Source organism: Mirounga angustirostris, unplaced genomic scaffold (genome assembly GCF_029215605.1).
Source record: "Mirounga angustirostris isolate CCGP_5_RB_7025 unplaced genomic scaffold, mMirAng1.0.hap1 SCAF_8, whole genome shotgun sequence".
Lineage (NCBI taxonomy): Eukaryota > Metazoa > Chordata > Mammalia > Carnivora > Phocidae > Mirounga > Mirounga angustirostris.
In genome coordinates, this window is record NW_026991716.1 from 63,295,575 (window position 1) to 63,317,416 (window position 21,842).

A 21,842-nucleotide genomic window follows, 5' to 3' on the forward strand; every position below is an offset into this window, starting at 1 on the left:
GCTTAACGGCTGAGCCATCCAGGCGCCCCGTAAAGGCTTTCATTAGTGCCCACCAGGCCTGTGCCAGTTCATCAAGTACCCTAACCAAGCACACACTCATCTTCCCTGACTTTCTGCTACCCACTAGCCCTGCCATACTCCTCTTAGCCTACTTCCATGACCCTATAAATGTCAAAAGGTGCACCAGCCTGGGGTATGGCAGAAGTTGTAGTGGGAGAGCCTTTGAGACCATATTAATGAGTATTGATAAAAGAGAGCAGAGGGGGATGGAGTTAAGACGGTGGAGGAGTTGGGGGACCCTAAGTTTGTCTTGTCCCTGGAATGCAACTAGATAGTTATCAAATCGTTCTGAACACCCGAGAAATCAATTGGAGGTCTGAGAAAACAAATACTGCAAGTCTACAGGTCGGAAAGCAACCACCTTTTGGAAGGTAAGAGATGCAGAGACTTGAACCAGGTGTGATATAGCTGAGGGGATACAGCAGTGGGGAGGGAGCCTGCCTAAGGAAGCTATGACAAAGGATTAATAAGCAGCGGAGCACAAAGTCAGAACTTTTAGAAGTCTACTACAGTGAGGGTGTGCCTGGCTTAAAGGCCCTCAGGTGGTGAAGCAGGGCAGAATCCCAGGTGTAATACCTTGATCTGAGGATCCCCTGGGTCTCAAGAAGAAGGGGTGGTGTCTAAGCAATGCAGTTACCAGGCATAAGCGTGGGGAAGCTGGCTGAGAATAGCGAGTCTAGGTGCCGGCTTTCTGTTCTGTGTTGCCATGAACTGCCAACAGCTGTGTGGTCCTGCCACCGCTCTCCTGGGATGGGTCCAGCCAAAGGTAGAAGCGTGGTGAGACTCCCTCCCCTCCGGGAGGAACAGCGGAGTCCCTAAAATTTGGAGGTTTTAACTCAGTCCCGGGCCTGAGATAAAAAAGCTCAGATGCACGCAGGGTGAGCACAAGAGTTCTGACGGAAACCGGGAAGACAAGAGTGATTGATTGCTCTTCTGTGAGGGCTCATTGAAAAGTGGGGTCCCGAATTTTCCGCTCTGGGGCTAGAGAGCCGGGCGCTGCCATATTCATCCGGTGCATCAGTACTAAAAGCCTTCAGGGAGCAAAACAGCACCACCTAGTGGAGTCCGGCGCTGCTTACACCAAGCGCAGCCTCCCTGTGCACTGGAGGCGCATTTCCACTAGGGCAAGTCCACCTGAGAATCAGTGCAAGAGACCCCTCCCCCCAGAAGACCAGCACAAACAACTCGCTCACATCAAGTTTACTGGTCACAGAGGGCTGCAAAGCTTCAGCAATAGGGGAAAATAGTATCTAGCATCTTTGTACTTTTATTCTTTAGTTTTTTATTATTTTTCAGTTACTTCCTTATTTTTTTCAATTTTTTATTCTTTTAAAATTTTTATATATACTTTATATATATTTTCTTAATTTTTTGTTTTCTTTCAATGTATTTTATTTTATATATACATATATTTTTCTTTCTTTCTTATTTTGGGATCTAGTTCATTTTAATAAGCAAACCAAAACACACCCGGGATTTAGGGTTTTTTGTTTTCTTGTTGTTGCTATTGTTTTGTTTTTTAAAGATTTTATTTATTTATTAGACAGAGAGAGACAAAGCGAGAGAAGGAACACAAGCAGGGGGAGTGGGAGAGGGAGAAGCAGGCTTCCCGTGGAGCAGGGAGCCCGATGTGGGGTTCGATCCCAGAACCCTGGGATCATGACCTGAGCCGAAGGCAGATGCTTAACGACCTGAGCCACCCAGGCGCCCCTTGTTTTGTTTTGTTTGTTTGTTTTCCTCTTTTTTCTTTTCTGGACAAAATGACAAGATGGAAAAATTGAACCCAAAAGAAAGAACAGGAAGTAGTACTCACAGTCAGGGATTAATTGATTGATTGATTGATATTTATTTTTATTTTTTACTTATTTATTTTTAAATTTGTCTTTTTTAAAAATAACGACATTATTTATTTGTCAGAGAGAGAAAGAAAGAGAGAGGCAGGCAGAGGGAGAAGCAGGCTCCCCACTGAGCAAGGAAGCTGATGTGGGGCTTGATCCCAGGACCCTAGGATGATGACCTGAGCCAAGGCAGATGCTTAATGACTGAGCCACGCAGTCGTCCCTCACAGCCAGGGATTTAATCAATATGGATATAAGTAAGATGTCTGAACTAGAATTTAAAACAATGATTATAAAGATACTAGCTGAGCTTGAAAAAGCATAGAAGACACTAGAGAATCCCTTAGTACTGAGATAAAAGAACTAAAATCTATTCAGGCTGAAATTAAAAAGGCTATAACTGAGATGCAGTCCCAAGTGAGGCCATAAAAACAAGGACAAATGAAGTAGAAGAGTGAATCAGTGATATAGAACATAAAATTATGGAAAATAATGAAGCTAAAAAGAAGAGGAAAAGAAAACTATCAGATCACAAAGGTAGACTTAGGGAACTCAGCTATTCCATAAAGCAAAATAATATCCAGGTAACAGGAGTCACAGAAGAAGAAGAGCGGGAAATAGGGGCAGAAGGTTTATTTGAACAAATTATAGCTGAGAACTTCCCTAAGCTGGGGAAGGAAACAGGCATTCAAGTCCAAGAGGCACAGAGCACTCCCCTCAAAATCAACAAAAATAGGTCAACACCACGATATATTATAGTGAAACTTGCAAATTACAAAGAGAAAGAGAAAATTCTGAAAGCAGCGTGGGACAAGTGGTCCTTAACCTACAAGGGTAGACGCATAAGGCTGGCAGCAGACCTGTCCACAGAGACCTAGCAGGCCAGAAAGGATTGGCATGATGTATTCAAGGTGCTAAATGGGAAAAGTATGCAGCCAAGAATACTTTATCCAGCAAGGCTCTCATTCAGAATAGAAGGAAAGATAAAGAGGTTCCAAGAAAAAACAAAAACTAAATGAATTTGTGAACACTAAACCAGCCATGCAAGAAATATTAAAGGGGACCCTTTGAGTGGAAAGAAAGACCAAAAGTCAAAAAGACTAGAAAGGACCAGAGATAATCTACAGGAACAGCAACTTTACAGGTAATACAATGGCACTAACTGCATATCTTTCAATAATGACTCTGAATGTAAATGGATTACATGCTCCAATCAAAAGACATGGGGCATCAGAATGGATAAAAAAAAATAAGACCTATTGATATGCTGCATTTTAGCAGAGAGACTCATTTTAGACCCAAAAACACCTCCAGATTGAAAATGAGGGCGTGGAGAACCATTTATCATGCCAATGGACATCAAAAAAAAAGCTGCGATAGCAATCCTTATATCAGACAAACTAGATTTTAAACCAAGACCGTAATAAGAAATGAAGAAGGACACTATATCATAATAAAGGGGTCTATCCAACAAGAAGATCTAACAATTGTAAATATTTATGTCCCTAACTTGGGAGGAGCAAAATATATAAATCAATTAATAAAAAAACTAAAGAAACTCATTGATAATAATACAATAATAGTAGGGGACTTTAACACCCCACTCAGCAGGAATGGACAGATCATCTAAATAGAAGATCAACAAGCAAGTAAGGGCTTTGAATGACACATTGGACTAGATGGACTTAATAGATATATTCAGAGCTTTTCATCCTAAAGCAGAATACACATTCTTGGAGTGCACATGGAACATTCTCTAGAACAGATCACATACTGGATCACAAATCAGGCCTCAACCAGTACAAAAAGACTGAGATCATACCATACATATTTTCAGACCACAATGCTATGAAACGTGAAGCCAACCATAAGAAAAAATTTGGAAGGACCACAAACACATCATGGAGGTTAAAGAACAGCCTACTGGGGTGCCTGGATGGCTCAGTTGATTAAGTGTCTGCCTTCAGCTCAGGTCATGATCCCAGCGTCCTGGGATCAAGCCCCATGTTGGACTTCCTGCTCAGTGGGGAGCCTGCTTCTCCCTCTCCCTCTGCCCCTCCTCCTGCTTGTGCTCTTTCTCTCACTCTCTCAAATAAAATCTTTTTTAAAAATTAAAAAAAAAAAACAAAAAAACAGCCTACTAAAGAATGAATGGGTCAACCAGGAAATTAAAGAAGAATTAAAAAAATACATGGAAGCAAAAGAAAATGAAAACATGATAGTCCAAAACCTTCGGGATGCAGCAAAGATGGTCCTAAAAGGAAGTATATAGCAATACAGGCCTTCCTCAAGAAGCAGGAAACAAATGACCAACAGACACATGAAAAGATGCTTAACATCATTCATCATCAGGGAAATACAAATCAAAACCACAGTGAGATACCACCTCATAGCAGTAAGAATGGCTAAAATTAACAAGTCAGGAAAGGACAGATGTTGGCGGGGATGCGGAGAAAGGGGAACCCTCTTACACTGTTGGTGGGAATGGAAGCTGGTGCAGCCACTCTGGAAAAGAGTACGGAGTTTCCTCAAAAAGTTAAAAATAGAACTACCCTATGACTCAGCAATTGCACTACTAAGTATTTATCCAAAGGAGACAAACATAGTGATCTGAAGGGGCACCTGCACCCCAGTGTTTATAGCAGCAATGTCCACAATGGCCAAACTATGGAAAGAGCCCAGATGTCCATCGACAGATGAATGGTTAAAGAAGATGTGGTATATATATATTATATATATGTATATATATATAATATATATATACACATTGGAATATTATGCAGCCATCAAAAAACCCGAAATCTTACCATTTACAACGACATGGATGGAACTAGAGGGTATTATGCTAAGTGAAATAAGTCCATCAGAGAACGACAAACACCATACGATTTCACTCATGTGGAATTTAAAAAACAAAAGAGAGGAACATAGGGGAAGGGAAGGAAAAATAAAGGAGATAAAAAACAGAGAGGGAGACAAACCATAAGAGACTCTTAACTATAGGGAACAAACTGAAGGGTGCTGGAGGGGAGGGGAGTGGGGGGATGGGGTAACTGGGTGATGGGCATGAAGGAGGGCCCTTCATGTAATGAGCATGCGTGTTATATGCAACTGATGAATCACTAAATTCTACCCCTGGAACTACTAATACACTATATGTTAACTAAATTGAATTTAAATTCTAAAAGAGGGGGAGTAGGGTTCCCCCAGAGACAATGAGACAACATCCCCTTCCCCTCTCGGCCCGCCCCGCCCACGTCTGCTCCTAGCACATCGTTAGGCAGTGTTCTCGTGTGAGCGGACCCTAGGGAAGCTAAAAGTTAAAACTGCTACCCACTCTTGCCGCTTCCTGGCAGGTGAAAAGCACCTCCTAGCATGTCACAAGTGTAGCTGCAGAACACCAGCGGGACTAGGACTAGGACTGCTCTACCCTGTTTTCCCCCCAAGAGCAGAGTAGGCTCTGTGCGCTTTATTTTGTAAGAAAGAGACGTGAGCGACAAGTGAGGCACCTCCTGCCACAGCCTCCTTCCCTGCCCCATGCAGGTGTCCAGGGTACTCTCTTTGCCCCCAAGTGGCCAGTGCTCCACCAGCCTGGCACCGAACGGAACATCTCAACAGCAGAACCGAGTTCTAAAAACACAGTTTCTCCTAGTAAACGCTTATAGTCTGAGACCCAACCAAGGCTTCCCTCCCTCCTTCAAAAGTGTCCAGCTTCTTCCTCACAGATCGAACTCTCCCCAGTCCGTGAATTCTCTCCTGGACCATCTACAGAACCTAAGAGGGAACCCAAGGCTCTTTACTAGACACTGGACAGCAGTGTGGCCAGGCCAGGCGAGACCCATTTCCTGAGCTGGCTGTTGTGGCTGCACAAGGCCTCGGAGGACAGGCCTCCCGTAGCAACAGCAGGTGTACAGGTAACAAGGCCGGGGGAGGGGACCCCAAGTGTCTTCTCCACAGGGAGGGAGTGATATGTACAGGGTGGGGGCGGGGATAGCTAGGTACACCCCCTGCCATCTCATTTAACCAAAAGATCAAACTCAGCAGCTCCAAACTCAGCATTCATGGACGCAGCCCATTCATCTGGCTCTGATTTCAGGATCTCCGGCATCTTCTTTCGGTTCTCTTTCACGGCTGGTGGGGGAATTCCTGGGAGTTGTATCTGGGGCCCAGGGCTTCCCAGGGACCCTGGGGACTTCGGTCAACTTTGAACACACCACAGGTGAGACTCTGGCCAAGTCTTTAGACCCCAGCAGCCCCTTGAAACCAAAGCAAGACAGACCGGCAGCCTGGGGCGGAGGTGGAGACACAGCCAAGGGTCTCCAGCAGGCTGGAGGACCGCCTGCACAGAGACGGACATTTCCAAGTCTCTGGCGCCCAGGTCTTCTTCCCTGGAGTCGGACTCAACATTCAGGGGGTACAGCACAGGAGTGGTGGTGGGGGTGACGTGGATATTACATGTCTGGAAGAGATCCTCCCTAGCAGGCTCCTTGCTAGGAGGATTGGTTTCCTTCTCCAAGAAAAAAGCAATCCTGGGACTCCTTTGAGGCATGTGGACAGTATGGACCACAATCTTCAATCTGGTTTTTTTTTTTAAGTTTTATTTATTTATGTAATCTTTACATCCAACGTGGGATTAGAACTCACAGCCCCAAGATCAAGAGCCACACGCTCTTCTGACTGAGCCAGCCAGGCACCCCTTAAAACGATGGGCTTTCTAACTAGAGCCACATGGGGTGTCTTGGCCAGATTTCAGGAAGGGTACTCAATCAGGGCCTGATTTCTGCTGGGACCTCCACAGAGACTGAGTAGGAATGGGGCCCTGGCCCTGGAGCACTGGGCAGCCCCTCTGGACCACATTCACCTCTTAGACACGTAAGCCTTGGTCTCCGTCTTGGCCATCGCTGGGGCTCACACCAACCCAGAGGGCCGATGGAAACCCTACATGACTTATTTTTAGAAAGTAGTCCCCAGTTCTTTTCCCCTTTATTTTTCTTTTCTTTTTTTAAAAAAAAATATTTTATTTATTTGACAGAGAGAGACACAGCGAGAGAGGGAACACAAGCAGGGGGTAGTGAGAGAGGGAGAAGCAGGCTTCCCGCCGAGCAGGGAGCCCAATGTGGGGCTCGATCCCAGGACCCCAGGATCATGACCTGAGCCGAAGGCAGACGCTTAACGACTGAGCCACCCAGGCGCCCCTAGCCATTTCTTTTTTTAAAGATTTATTTGAGAGAGAGAGAGCAAGCCTGAGCAGGGGGAGGGGCAGAGGGAGAGAATTCTAAGCAGACTCCCTGCTAAGTGTGGAGCCTGCCCCAGGGCCCGATCTCATGACCCTGAGACCACAACCCGAGTCAAAATCAAGAGTCCAACACTTCTTAACTGACTGAGCCACCTAGGCGCCCCTTAGCCATTTCTAAATAACATGCTTATATTGCATTTTCTTGGTTTTTCAAATGTGCTATTATCTACTCATCTCCCACTGTAAGAGAGAGAATGCAGCTCATTCATACTTGTGATGGTTATACTCTTAGGGTGGTTCCATGACTCTCACCCTCCTGGGATTTGTATCTAGGTAATAAAAACACAAACATGTAACTCAAGTTAGTAACCTAACTCAAAGAGAAGTCTTGCCTTTGCCATTGGCTTCTGGCAGGTAATCACTAGGCCCTTGGAACATGCCAGAAAGTCTAACAAAGTGATTTATGGCGGGGCTTTGGGTCATGACGCCCAGAGTGGTTGGACTCTGAGGTTAGACATGTAGGCAGTCAACCACTGAGCTCCAATAAAAATTCTGGACACAGACTCAGATGAGCTTCCCTGGTTGGCAATATGCCACGTGTATTGTTATACGTCGACGCAAGAGAATAATGCATCCATGACCCCATATGGAAGGGAGAACAGAAGCTGTTTGGTCTCTGCTCTATGTGCTCTTCCCTTGGCTGATTTTAACCTGCATCTTTACCCTGTAATGAATTGTAACCAGTAACCAGGAGTATAACTGTTTCAGCGAGTTCTGAGTCCTTCCAGCGAATTATCAAACCTAAGAGTGCTTGTGGGAATCTCCTGAAACTGCAATTGGTGTCAGAAGTGAGGCTGCTCTTGTGGGGGTTGTTTTTCCCCTAACTGTGTAGTTGGCTAAACTGGCACAACACTCCTGAGTGAGTTCCCTCCCCTGGAATATGTGTGGGACCTGTGACTTGCTTCCAACCAATTAAATATGGTAAAGGACATGGAGGGTACACGATTATGGGCATGCAGTTATGTGAAATAAGACCGTAGCACGGCCTCGTGCTGGAGTCTCTCCCTCCCTTGAGCTCTGAAGTGACCTGCCATGTTGCGTGGGCTGCCAGTGCTGGGAGGCTGGCATGGCAAGGAACCCAAGGCAGTTCCTAGCAGCTAAGGACAACCTCTGGCTGCCAGTCAGGAAGAAACTGAAGTCCTCGGTCTTACAAACGTGTGGACCTAAATACTGCCAGCAAAGGTGGATCGTTCTCAGTCAAGCCTCAGGTGAGACTGCAGCCCCAGCTGACACCTTGATGGTAGCCTCGTGAGACCCTGTGCAGAGCCATGCCCAGGATCTTGACCCAGACACACTGAGAAAATAAATGTGTGTTGTTTGAAACCACTAAGTTTGTGGTAACTTGTTACGCAGCAATAGCAAACTATAGAATCCAACCCCCATACCCCACTGTCACCATACAAGCACTCAGCCTGTTCCCTTATCCTCCCCAAAGAACTCATCGTAATTCTGGTAAGACTAAGAGTCAATGGTTATAGTACTTTGACTTCATACATAAATACAGCTGAGCAATATTCTCAAATCAGAACTTTTCTTGCACGCATTCATTTTCCCTCTGGAATTAAAAAGCTTGGACTTTTTTGTTTTTTGTCTAGTTTTCTATTATTTAGCATTCACTGTCCCCAAAACTCTTCTCCAAATGTCTAACTGTTCTCTTAGTATGTTTAAGTAGGTTGTTAAACAAGATGTATAAAGTGCACAAACTATGAAGAAGACCGATAAATTCAACTACATTAAAATTTTAAAACTTGGTTTACTGGGGCGCCTGGGCGGCTCAGTTGTTAAGTGTCTGCCTTCGGCTCAGGTCATGATCCCAGGGTCCTGGGATCGAGTCCCGCATCGGGCTCCCTGCTCTGCGGGAAGCCTGCTTCTCCCTCTCCCACTCCCCCTGCTTGTGTTCCCTCGTTTGCTGTGTCTCTCTGTGTCAAATAAATAAATAAAATCTTAAAAAAAAACCACCCTGGTTTACTAAAACACACCAAAAATGGTAAAGACATGCCACACGTTATTCATTATGTAGGCAAGCAACAAAGCATAAATATCCAAAGTATATGAAGAACTTCTACAAAACAATGAGAAAACAATACAATAGTCAATAATAAAATGTATAAAATACACAAGTAGGAAAAAGTAAACGAACAGCAGCTGCCTCTAAGTTGAATGCTGCCTGAGCAGAGGAGAAAGGGCAATTCCATCCGTTCCTTTAAGTGTTCTATGCATGTATTGCCTTTTCAGAAATACATATAAAAGTGTTATGAGGCATAGTAGGCCCTCAATTATTTTTTGACATGAATGAATGAGGGGCTCTCCGCTGAGCAGAGAGCCAGACAGGGGGCTCAATCCCGGGACCCCAGGATCATGACCTGAGCCGAAGGCAGCCGCTTAACTGACTGAGCCACCCAGGCGCCCCTCAAACATTCCAATTATTATAAAGTCACTCTAAATTCTTGATTCTTTTTAAAAATATAATTTCAAAATTCATGAAAAATTGGAAATCCATTGTTTCTTTCATATTCAATTTGCTGTGATAGAAATTCTTTACTTATTTTGTCAATTTGGTCCCGAGAGAACAGATTGAATCCAGGAATGAAATAATGCTTGAGTTGTTCAATCCTGAGGCACTCAAGAAAGTACGTCACGCAGTTATCAAAGCAGAGCTCTAGGTTACTGGTGTGCCACTGACTGTCTTGCGGGTCCTGGGTACAGACATGAAAGAAGGCAGTTTTCACATGGTAGGAGCAGAATTTATCAAGTTCCTTTCGGTGTCCAAACTTCATTTTCAATTGTTCTAAGAGATACTTCATTAGTTTTAAGCAATCTTTCCTATTGAATAAAAAAAGAAAACCACTTATTATTTATTTTTAAAGATTTTATTATTATAAAAAGCCACCCGAGGGCGCCTGGGTGGCTCAGTTGGTTAAGCGACTGCCTTCGGCTCAGGTCATGATCCTGGAGTCCCAGGATCGAGTCCCGCATCGGGCTCCCTGTTCGTCAGGGAGTCTGCTTCTCCCTCTGACCCTCCTCCCTCTCATGCTCTCTGTCTCTCATTCTCTCTCTCGCAAATAAATAAAAATCTTAAAAAAAAAAAAAAAAAAAGCCACCCAAATACGAAGACACATCCAATTGTTGTGGCTAGCCATGGTGAGTGTTCATATCCTCTCACCCTATCATACTTTCTACAACTATCTGATCTAGGTCAGGAATATGCTCTCGCCTTGCCTTCTAACAACGCTATTTCCTTGGGCTCTTGGATCTGGCTTCCCTGGTTTCATGCTCATCCCCTAGATAATACTCCAGGGTCAATCCAGACACGCACTGCCCCCAGGACTCAACTCAGCAATGATCATCTTCAGGTTAGAGATATGAAATCAGTAAAGAATTAAATGTTCAGGGGCGCCTGGGTGGCTCAGTCGGTTAAACGTCTGCCTTCGGCTCAGGTCATGATCCCAGGGTCCTGGGATCAAGCCCCGTGTCAGGTTCCCTGTTCAGTGGGGAGTCGGCTTCTCCCTCTCCTTCTGCTCCTCCCCCTGCTCGTGCTCTCCCTCTCAAACAAATAAATAAAATCTTTTAAAAAAGAATTAAATGTTCCATAGACAATCTACCATTTAACAAAACAAGGAAGTTACCTGCAACATTTTACTCCATCAGTTTCACAGCACGTTTTAGAATGTCCATGACTTTTCAAAAGGTCCTTTTCAATGTGAGAGAAGGACAGCCGCCATGTTTCTTCTTAATTTCCAAAAGAAAAATAGAAAAGCACTTTACCAAAAACATTCATATATAAACAACACAATACTCTTGAAGTGATTTCCTTCATTAAAATATCACTCTGGAAGATTTCTAGGGGGAGACAGACCAAAAGAAGTGAATAGATAAATAATGTAATTACATATTGAAACAAGTGACTTGAGGGCGCCTGGGTAGCTGTTCTGTATGGATACATGTTTTTTGTGATTTGTCCCGCATAACTGACCACCTGGATGTGCATCAACATAGGCAGGCTAAGGAATGTTGTTTGTGAGACTCATGCTCTGTGAATAACCTTGGGAGCCTAATTGTTTAAACTATATTATCTGGCCTCCACATCAGAACCGACCCTTCTGTTCTGGACGCCAAGACCTACAAATCTTGTCTCACATCCCCTTCTGCTCCAGGCTGGGCTGGCCCCCCCAGAATGGAATCTGGGAAGGGAAGCACATACACGTAGCCCAGGCTCCTTGAAAATACAGAAACATGATCACATGGAAATGCAGCTCACTCCAAACCATGTAGGCGAACAAATGTTTCATTTCAAACCCTGTTATTTGCCCTGTAAATATGGCCCTTATGGGGATGGTCAGTTGGAAGTCTCACCTGAGGGGAGGATGTTCTGCCCAGGCCTCTCAATCGGGACTCCAACCTGACTGTTTCCATCGGGTTCCCTTGCTGTTGAGGTTGGATGTTGTAAGTACCCAATTTGATGTAACTTTGCCTATTCTCACTCATTGCCTACTATTACCTTCATCCATGTGTACATTCCTTTCCTCTCCTGTTTCTATTAGGTTTTGTTTTGTTTTGTATAAGATTTTATTTATTTGACAGAGAGACACAGCGAGAGAGGGAACACAAGCAGGGCGAGTGGGAGAGGGAGAAGCAGGCTCCCCGCGGAGCAGGGAGCCCGATGCAGGGCTCGATCCCAGGACCCTGGGATCATGACCTGAGCCGAAGGCAGACGCTTAACGACTGAGCCACCCAGGCGCCCCTCTATTAGGTTTTATAATAATAAAGTTTTCTTTCCTTTTCAGAACCAAAACACAGCAGTTGTGAATCTTCTGTGCAGAACAGTGGTTTAGTCTGTTAAGTGTCTGACTCAACGATTTCGCCTCAGGTCATGATCTCCTGGGCTGTGGGATTAAGCCCCACACGGGGCTCCACACTCAGTGGAGAGTCTGCTTGAGAGTCTCTCTCTCCTTCGGCCTCTCCCCCCACTCTCTCTCTAAAATAAATAAATAAATCTTTAAAAAAATAAAATAAAACAAGTGATCTGAAGCAGACAATGGGCTGAGATAGGAAAAAATGGTGGGGAGCGGCAGGGAGCTATTAATATAGTTAGCCATAATAAGATGTAGTACCTTTTATATATTGTTAAGTTCAGTTTTTTAAATATTTTGTTTCAATAATAATTTAAATCAATTGATTCAAATTTTTTGTTCATTGTTTTTATACCATCCTTGCAAGTTTTGGTATTCATGTAAAATGAACAAGGAAACATTTCCTTTTTTTCTATTCCTTGGGAGATTTTATATAAGAATAAAATGATTTCTGACCCTTCTCCCCAAGTTTACCCTGGCTAGCTCTTTGACATTCTGACTGTTCTATTATCTAGTTGGTTTTATACCAGAAGTATATGATTGGTTTATAATTTAAAAATCAATCAATATACTCTGTATCATTAACAGAATACAGGAGAAACATATGATCATCTCAATCAAAGCAGGAAATGCAGCTAATAAAACTTAACATTCATTCATAATTTAAATAAAAAACATCTCTCAGTAATTTAAATCTGGATGGAAACTTGATAACAAAATGTAGATTTTTTTTTTTTTTTAAAGATTTTTTATTTATTTGACAGAGAGAGACACAGCAAGAGAGGGAACACAAGCAGGGGGAGTGGGAGAGGGAGAAGCAGGCTTCCCATGGTGCAGGGAGCCCGATGTGGGGCTCGATCCCAGGACCCCAGGACCACGACCTGAGCCGAAGGCAGACGCCCAACGACTGAGCCACCCAGGCGCCCCAACAAAATGTAGATTTAAAAAAACATAGCAACATAGGGGCACCTGGGTGGCTCAGTCGTTAAGCATCTGCCTTTGGCTCAGGTCATGATCCCAGGGTCCTGGGATCGAGCCCCACACCGGGCTCCCTGCTCAGCGGGAAGCCTGCTTCTCCCTCTCCCATTCCCCCTGCTTGTGTTCCAGCTCTCCCTGTCTCTCTCTCTCTGTCAAATAAATAAATAAAATCTTTAAAAAAATAAATAAAAATAAAAAAAGTAGCAACATAATATAAGGTAAAAAGTTGAGGTTTTTCCTTTGAAATTAGGAAGGCAGAGTGTTAGTTATCCCCATTTCCATTCAACATGGCCTGGTTATGCTAACAAGCACAGTGAGGGAAGAAAAAACAGGGACATAGCATTGGAAAGGGAGAAACAAAGCTATTATTATTGATAGATGATATAATTGGGTATGTAGAAAATACAAAAGAAGCTGGGTGTCAGGTAAGTGTAAGTTCAATATTTTCTTCAATCTACTTTTGGTTTAAAACTTTTCATAATAGGGAGTCTGGGTGGCTCAGTCGGTTAAGCGTCTGCCTTTGGCTTGGGTCATAATCCCGGGGTCCTGGGATCGAGCCCCGCATTGGGCTCCCTGCTCAGTGGGGAGCCTGCTTCTCCCTCTCCCACTCCCCCTGCTTGTGTTCCAGCTCTCCCTGTCTCTCTCTCTCTGTCAAATAAATAAATAAAATCTTTAAAAAAATAAATAAAAATAAAAAAAGTAGCAACATAATGTAAGGTAAAAAGTTGAGGTTTTTCCTTTGAAATTAGGAAGGCAGAGTGTTAGTTATCCCCATTTCCATTCAACATGGCCTGGTTATGCTAACAAGCACAGTGAGGGAAGAAAAAACAGGGACATAGCATTGGAAAGGGAGAAACAAAGCTATTATTATTGATAGATGATATAATTGGGTATGTAGAAAATACAAAAGAAGCTGGGTGTCAGGTAAGTGTAAGTTCAATATATTCTTCAATCTACTTTTGGTTTAAAACTTTTCATAATAGGGAGTCTGGGTGGCTCAGTCGGTTAAGCGTCGGCCTTTGGCTTGGGTCATAATCCCGGGGTCCTGGGATCGAGCCCCGCATTGGGCTCCCTGCTCAGTGGGGAGCCTGCTTCTCCCTCCCCTGCCCACTCATGCTCTCTCGCTATCTCTGTTGCTATCTCTGTCTCTCTCTCAAATAAATAAATAAAATCTTTAAAAAAAATTTAAAAAACCTTTTCATAATAAAAATTTACAAGTGCCTATGAGTAAATCTAACAAAATACATATATAACTTTTTAAAAGATTTACTTATTTATTTGAGAGAGAGAGAGTTGGGGGAGGAACAGAGGGAGAGAATCCTCAAGCAGACTCCCACTGAGCATGGGATTGACACCAGGCTCAATCTCGGGACCCATGAGATCATGACCTGAGCCGAAATCAAGAGTCAGACGCTTAACAGACTGAGCCACCCAAGCGTCCCCAAAATACATACAAAACCTCTATGGAAGATTCTAAAACTTCACTGAGAAGTTTTAGAGGAAATCTTAATAAATGGAGATGTGCACCTGTATATGGATTGGAAGACTCATTATTGTAAATATATCAAGTCTCCCCAAATTTACCTATAGATTCAACGTACTCTCAATCAAAATTCCAAAAAAACATTTCTGTGGAACCTGACAACAGGATACCAAAATTTTTATGAAAATACAAAGGCTCGAGAATATCTAAAACAGGGACACCTGGGTGGCTCAGTCGGTTAAGCGGCTGCCTTCAGCTCAGGTCATGATACCAGGGTCCTGGGATCGAGCCCCACATCGGGCTCCCTGCTCAGTGGGGAGCCTGCTTCTCCCTCTGCCTGCCACCCCCCTGCTTGTGCTTTCTCTCTCTGACAAATAAATAAATAAAATCTTTAAAAAAAAAAAAAGAATATCTAAAACAGTCTTAAAGAAGGACAAAGTGGGAGAACCTGCCCTACCAGATACCAAGACTTACAAAGCTACCTTATGTATGACAATATGGTATAGCACAAGGAGAGACAAAGGTTTTTTTTTTTTTTTTAAAGATTTTATTTATTTATTTGAGAGAGAGAATGAGAGACAGAGAGCATGAGAGGGAGGAGGGTCAGAGGAAGAAGCAGACTCCCTGCCGAGCAGGGAGCCCGATGCGGGACTCCATCCCGGGACTCCAGGATCATGACCTGAGGCGAAGGCAGTCGCTTAACCAACTGAGCCACCCAGGCGCCCCGAGACAAAGGTTTTAATGTGATAGAATAAAGAGTGTAGTAATAGCTACACAATATATAGACAAGGAACATATGGAGATGAGAGCACTGAGCTAGGTGTGCTCATGGCTACTGTATACTATTTCTATTCTAGAAAAGGAAAAACTATAGAGATTAGTGGTTTCCAGAGGTTTGGGATGGGGAGGGTTGGAAAAATTAAACACAGGGGGCTTTTTAAAGCAGTGAAGCTATTATTTAAGGGTAGATAAATGATACAATGCATCTGTCAAAACCAGAACTCTATAGCACTGTGAAGCTTAAGGTACGAAAACTTTATTTTTTTTTACGAAAACTTTATTTTTTTTAAAGATTTTATTTATTTATTTGACAGAGACTGAGAGAGCACAAGCAGGGGGAGCAGCAGACAGAGGGAGAAGCAGGCTCCCCAATGCCGGGCTCGATCCCAGGACCCCGGGATCATGACCTGAGCCGAAGGCAGTCGCTTAACCAACTGAGCCACCCAGGCGCCCAAAAGGGACTCTTTTAAACAGCCTCCCTGAAGGGGAGGGGTGGTGGTGGAAGCAAAAGGTGTTGACCTAAGTGACTTTGGAAATGTGTTCTCTAAGACTGAAAACAAAAGAAACTATACATAAGCACTGTACTCCAGTTGGTTTTGCTTCCCACAGGAAAATGGGTTTCATTCTGAATGTAATCGGTTTACCTTCTGAAACAACTACACGTATATACTATATACTGGAACTGAACAATTAAGTAAACAGGTGACAGATGCTGGGAGCCAGGTTTTTCACTGTCGGAATGAGAAGTGACTGATAGATAGCAAGGAGAGAAGTTTAGAATGATCCATGTGGTAATAGATTATAATTAGAGACATCGGTATGTACTCATGTATAACTTAATATAAAATATAAATACAGATGAGGGGGTGCCTGGGTGGCTCAGTCGGTTAAGTGGCTGCCTTCGGCTCAGGTCGTGATCCCAGGGTCCTGGGATCGAGCCCCACATCGGGCTCCCTGCTCAGCAGAGAGCCTGCTTCTCCCTTTCCCTCTGCCTGCCGCTCTGCCTACTTATGCTCTCTATCTCTCTGTCAAATAAATAAATTTAAAAAAAAACTTAAAAAAAATATATATAAATAAATACAGGTGATTACATAGAAATATTTATAGACATGTGCATACACTGGGGTTACAATATGTAAACACAGTTCCTCGCTCTTTTAGCTGAGAGCAATGACACCTTAGTAGCAGAGCACACATAACACCCAGATCTTGGTTTCTAGTACATTTCCCAATAAAAGGATCCAGGGCTTCTTGGATAAATGGCTGATTCTAAGACTGAAGCTGGAAATACACAAGATGAGTCTGGAGCATCTTGTAGTGCCAGAAAGTAAGTTAGTGCTGAAAACAAAATCAACCTCCACCCCCAACTATGGGGTGTATGTCAAGGGATACAGGAGCCAACTGAAAGAACTCTCAAAGGCAAAAGCTAGAACAATTTAGGGGTGTCTGGGTGGCTCTGGTGGTTAAGTGGCTGCCTTCAGCTCAGGTCATGACCTTGGGGTCCAGGGATGAAGCTCCACATCAGGCTCTCTGCTTAGCGGGGAGTCTGCTTCTCCCTCTCTCTCTCTCTCTCTCAAGTAAATAAATAAAATCTTAAAAAAAAAAAAGGTAGAACAATTTAAGCAAGAATATAAAGCAGTACTGGGTTACAGCTCAACATAAAAAACAAATATCCATGAGTCCTTACTGATATGACTGATTGAGTAAATAAATAAATGGGGGAGAAGAGAAAATCTCCCATGCAGAAGAATTCCAAATAATTTATGTAAATATTCTGCTCTAAAAAGATGGAGCATAACTCCCCAATCCTTAAGTGTGAACTGTGCACAGTGACTTCCTTCCAAATAGAACAGTCTGAAAAAGGGTAGAAGGATTAACAGTGGAGAAACCTGACAAATGCTACCTCAGCCAGATGACCAAGGTCAACGACAGCAGTGCTGAGTCATGCTCATGGCATGTACCCTTGATAGGATATGATGAGAATGGCATTACCACTGTGGTCCTCCGCCCCAAAACCCAGAACTCCACTTTAATTATAAGAAGAACATCAGACACATATCACATGAGGGACATTCTACAAAAGACCTGACTGGTACTCCTCCAAACCATCAAGGGCATCAAAAATAAGAACACACTGAGAAACTGTTACAGTGAAGAGGAGTCTGAGGAGATGCAATGACTAAATGTAATGTGGCGTCCTGGATGAGATCCTGGGATGGGAAAAGGGACATTAGGTAAAAACTAAGGAAATCTGAGTAAAGTATGGACTTTAGTTAATAATACTATTATCAGTATTTGTTCATTAATTTTGACAACGTAGCATATTAATGTAACGTGTTAATAGTAAGGAAATAAGTATGGGGTATATGGGAACTCCGTACGATCTTTTCAATTTTTCTGCAAATCTGTAACTATTTTAAAGTTAAAAGTTTATTTTAAAAAACTATATTATCATTTCTCACTTTTTGTATTATTGGCAAAAATTTCAAAGTTTAACGAGGGTTGTTGCTAAGACTGAGGGTGCAATCGGTCCTCTCGTACATTGGTGTGGGAATGCAAATTGTGTGATCCCTGTGGAGGCGATTCTGGCAATGTCTAGCAAAATTACGTATGGATTTACTCCTCGACTGGCTGTGAAGACAGACTGAAAAAAGGAATGGGTGCTACCTCCATTCAGAGCCACAGCTTTATATTCAAGATATCTTACTAAGTGATAAAAGGAAGGTGTACTTTTTATCTTAAAATATACGCATATATGTATTTACTTATACGAAAGGTAAATCAAAAACAAGAGCGTTTCCAACCAGGGAAGGAGAGAAGAATGAAGAGTGAGCATGAATGACAGCTGTGCTTCTCTAAGAATACCTTTTTCTGTAGCTTGGACATTGGAACCATGTGAATGCCTTATAAATTTATGAGACAAAATTAAATCAAAATAGAAAATCCAACATCTAAAATTTAAAACCATAATGAGGGGCGCCTGGGTGGCTCAGTGGGTTAAGCGTCTGCCTTCGGCTCAGGTCATGATCCCAGGGTCCTGGGATCAAGCTCCGCATCAGACTCCCTGCTCAGCGGGAAGCCTGCTTCTCCCTCTCCCTCTGCTCCCCTGATCTTGCTCTCTCTCTCTCTCAAATAAATAAATAAAATTTTATTTAAGAAAAACCATAATGAAACAAACAAACCTAACTATTTTGAGTTGGGTAGCTTAACCACCTGGAGAAATTTTTTCAAGTGGATTTAAGCTTGATATTTTGACTGTCTTTTTATCTTCAGAACAAAAGAACTACAGATAAATCTTAAACCGTTTTTTTTTTTTAATTATACTCTTGATAATGATGCTGGTATTATTTTGAAATACGTAGAAATATTTTTAAAATTTTTAATTAATCAAATGATTTCTATTTTTAAAAATATAGCTTGTGAGACCAGAAAATTTATAGTAAAATGTTTGGAAAGAGAAAAACTAAAATAGGTGTTATACATGCCTGCAATGTAGTATAAGTACTTTCACTGCTAATATGCCCCTCTGTTCAGTCATTTGGATGGGGGGGGGCTTGCCTGAATACAGATAACCTAGAATGATAGGAGAACAGCCAAAGGTAACAGAGAGCAAATATAGGCTGAGCACCCATCACCAGCCTCCACTTTCATCTTAATGCAAGGACGTGAAGAACTACCCAATCACACTGGCCTCTGTATGGCCACAGGGCCTCTGAAGGACTCTCTCATCCCTAATCTGATTTATCTCCCAGTCTTGCCCAGGGCAGTCGGTGGTAGACTAACAAGCTGGTGGTATGGGTCCTGTTAAGATTTCTGCATTACATACAGTGAGGGTTTCTTGGGATAGCCATTCTAGAAATTATTCAGTGGTGGCAACCCCTTTGCAGAAAGCTATGTTCCTTTTCTAAAATTATGAATAATGATATTTGTAATTCTCTCTTAACAGAAAATGGCTCCTATATATGTGCAATATAAAAAGTTATGATGTGTCTACAAAACACAAGCCATCAAACTAAGCATGATTGACTAATTCCAGGATTTGTTCAGCAATACTAATTTGTAACTTGGTTCCTACATTTCATGGTGTCCTCCAATATCCCTGGAATCGAGCTGTAGTAGGTGCCAAAAGTCCTTAATTTATGAGAGAAAAATAAAATAATCAGCTAAACTGATTTTAGCTGTTGTATCTGTAGACTAACTCAGAACTTGAATGTTACCTAAGAGCACCACTTGAAAACCTGTCCTCAGCAGTCAGGCAGAGTACACAGGTGAGAAGACCAACTGCAGCTGAAGCTGCAAAGGTCTGCTAGCTGCATGGGGCACAGAGGAAGGGGAAGAAGGAAAGAAGAGTATGGCTGGGAATGAGAATCTAGGCTCTGATGATAACATTAATTATAACTGCCTGTACTAAACTGGAGATTCTACACACACCGTCTCATTTTTATCTTCCCAGAAACTTTTTCTCTTTTCTTTGTTTTTTTTTTTTAATTTATTCATTTGAGAGAGAAAGAAAGCGAGAGCGCGGGGGAGGGACAGAGGGAGAGGGAGAGAGAGACTCCTCAAGCAGACTCCCCACTGAGCTCGGAGCTGGATCCCAGGACCTTGAGATCATGACCTGAGCTGAAACCAGGAGTCAGCCACTTAACCAACTGAGCCACCCCCAGAAACTTTCAAGTAGCTTTGATTAAACCAGTATAGAGATGAGCAAACAGGTTTAGAGAGGCTTGATTAACTAGCCCAAGATCACACATCTAGTAGAAGAAGAAGCCTCAGGATTCAGATCCAGGGTAGTCTGACTCCATGGCCAGTACTGCCCTTCTCTATTGAAAACAAACAAGCAAAAAATAACATTCAAATGGGGGTCAGCAGACATTTGAAACCTGAGTATTTGATACTACTACTACAACTATGCCTTTTTCAATTCCATTCCTCACCAAACTCCCATCTTAGAGTCTATTTAGCCTCATGGCTCTTGATAAGCCAATAGCACTAGCTACTGTTTTAGTATATAATATTAACAACCCTTGGGGTGCCTGGCTGGCTCAGTGGTTAGAGCCTGTGACTCTTGATCTTGGGGTAGTGAGTTCAAACCCCATGTTGGGCATAGAGCTTACTTTTTATTTTTTTTTAAGATTTTATTAGTTATTTGAGAGAGAAAGAGAGAAAGAGCACGAGCAGGGGGAAGGGCAGAAGGACAAGCAGACTTTCCACTGAGCGGGGAGCCCAATGTGGGGCTTAATCCCAGGACCCTGGGATCATGACCCGAGCTGAAGGCAGACACTCAACTGACCGAGCCACCCAGGTGCCCCCATAGAACTTACTTTAAAAAGAAAAAAGAAAAAAAAAAGGGCAGACCATTCTTTTATGTCTTTAAGTTAACCTTCCCATTCAAGATACCTTGAAAACCATTTCCTTCCTTTGCATGCTTGGGTACCAGGTAAAATGGCTGTCGTCTTAAATTGGTTTTAACTTTTGTCCCAAGCCACTGACTGATGGGCAGTCCTTCCTGGGTGCTAGCAGGCCAGCTGCTTTTTGACTCCAAAGCCAGGATTATATCCACAGATATTTCTCTAGGTTTTCTAATAAGAAGTGTTACAGCAGGGCTCCCCCTCTTCTTCCTCTGCATAATGACATCTGTATCTGTTTAAACGCATAAAAAGGGAAGACAGCATTTATCAATCCAATTTTCTGTGAAAATAATACATCCGTCATTGGAGATCTATAAAGTGCTAAGTGTAAGGTGAAGTGAGTTCTAAAGTAGAAACTGACCCCAAAAGCAAAGTGTTTTTCCCCACTTAACCAATATTTATCAATACCTACCATAGGGAAGCATTGTCAAAATTCTGTCTGGTATAAATGATGAGGAGCCCCTGAAGACTTTGAGCTTTGGGAGTATTGTGATTAAATTTTCACTTAAATGTATGGAGGGAAGCCTGGGGAAAAGAGCAGATGAGTGGCGGGGAGGAGGCAGGCAATCGAGAAGACCACAGCAACAGTCCAACCCAGAGGGTGTGTGCGTGCGGCACCACAGAGGCAGGGGGCATGAAGACAGAGGGAGCAAGCCATGTTCCCTGCGGCATTATTCACAACAGCCAAGACATGCAACAACCTATGTGTCAATGCATGGATGAATGGATACAGAAACTATGGTAACCATACACAATGGAATACCATTCAGCCTTAACTCAGAATATCTGGCCATCTGTGACAACATGGATGGATCTGGAGGACATTATACTAAGTGAAATAAGCTAGATGCAGAAAGGCAAATACTGCATGACCTCACTTTTATGTGGAATCTAAAAAAGCAGAATACACAGGAGCAGAGGGTAGGATGGTAGTTACGGGGGGTGGGGAGGTGAGGGAAATGGGGGGATGTTAGTCAAAGGGCACAGAGTTACAGTTATGTAGGATGAGTAAGTATAGAAATCTAATGTATAGCATGATGACTGTCATTAATACTACTACACTGAACACTGGAAGTGAGCTCAGAGAGTAGATTTTTGGTACTCTTACCACACACACAAAAGGCAACTATGTGAGAAGGTATGTTAATT

At 42.9% G+C, this 21,842-nt stretch overlaps 1 protein-coding gene and 1 pseudogene across 2 annotated transcripts in view; both read right to left on the reverse strand.

Annotated features, from left to right (window-relative positions):
* Positions 1-6,797, reverse strand: LOC135365465 (sororin-like; annotated as a pseudogene).
* A 2,341-nt stretch (positions 6,798-9,138) lies between these two features.
* The window catches only part of CGAS (cyclic GMP-AMP synthase), a 50,738-nt gene continuing 38,034 nt past the window's right edge, over positions 9,139-21,842 (reverse strand). The window contains exons 4-6 of one of the 2 annotated variants that reach the window (XM_064597773.1): positions 20,683-20,925; positions 10,821-10,923; positions 9,139-10,017 (exon numbers count right to left, since the gene is read on the reverse strand). In XM_064597773.1, coding sequence (XP_064453843.1) covers positions 9,666-10,017; positions 10,821-10,923; positions 20,683-20,925 — 698 coding nt within the window. In that variant the 3' untranslated portion in view covers positions 9,139-9,665. The remainder of the gene's footprint in view (positions 10,018-10,820; positions 10,924-20,682; positions 20,926-21,842) is intronic. The other variant, XM_064597774.1, reaches the window with a different exon arrangement.